At 60.1% G+C, this 496-nt stretch overlaps 1 protein-coding gene across 1 annotated transcript in view; it reads right to left on the bottom strand.

The window, feature by feature from the left end:
• Positions 1-496, bottom strand: part of AMT (aminomethyltransferase) — an 8,448-nt gene that overhangs the window by 1,468 nt on the left and 6,484 nt on the right. The window contains exon 6 of the mRNA XM_018575080.1: positions 127-352. Coding sequence (XP_018430582.1) covers positions 127-352 — 226 coding nt within the window. The remainder of the gene's footprint in view (positions 1-126; positions 353-496) is intronic.

Here is a 496-nt window from a genome sequence, read left to right as displayed (position 1 = left end):
ACTTTGTATCTCTCTGTGAGGAGGGGGAGGGGTGGAGGACGATCTGGGTATGACCTATAAGGGGGTGTATATGGAATCCGATATCTCGCACGGACGGGCGTCACGCGCACAGATGGCGGCACTCACCGATGACGCGTCCCTCCACATTCAGTATCGGCGTGTGTTGGCGCACAGGAGGCCCGGTGGAGGTCAGTCCTACGCGTTTCCGGCTCACCTTCCCCTTAATCTGAGGCACGATGACCGAGGCTCCGGGGAAATCCATGGCGGCTCTGCGACGTTTACCTGCGGGAGTCAGAGAGTGATCACGGCATAGGCCGGCCCATTCCCCGCCATCCTCCACCCGTAGAATGATCTGTAATGGACTCCACCGCGGGGTGGGGCCGGGAGGAAAGGGTCGTCTGTAGTACGGAGGTCACATTCCAATGGCTGCTCTGTGTTCATGAAAATCTCTACTATGAGGGGCCCCCCATCAGACAGGGGCCCCTGTACCCCCCCC

The sequence above is a fragment of the Nanorana parkeri genome, unplaced genomic scaffold (genome assembly GCF_000935625.1).
Source record: "Nanorana parkeri isolate BGI_ZX_2015 unplaced genomic scaffold, ASM93562v1 scaffold3522, whole genome shotgun sequence".
Classification (NCBI taxonomy): Eukaryota; Metazoa; Chordata; class Amphibia; order Anura; family Dicroglossidae; genus Nanorana; species Nanorana parkeri.
This window is presented reverse-complemented; position numbering and strand designations above follow the sequence as displayed.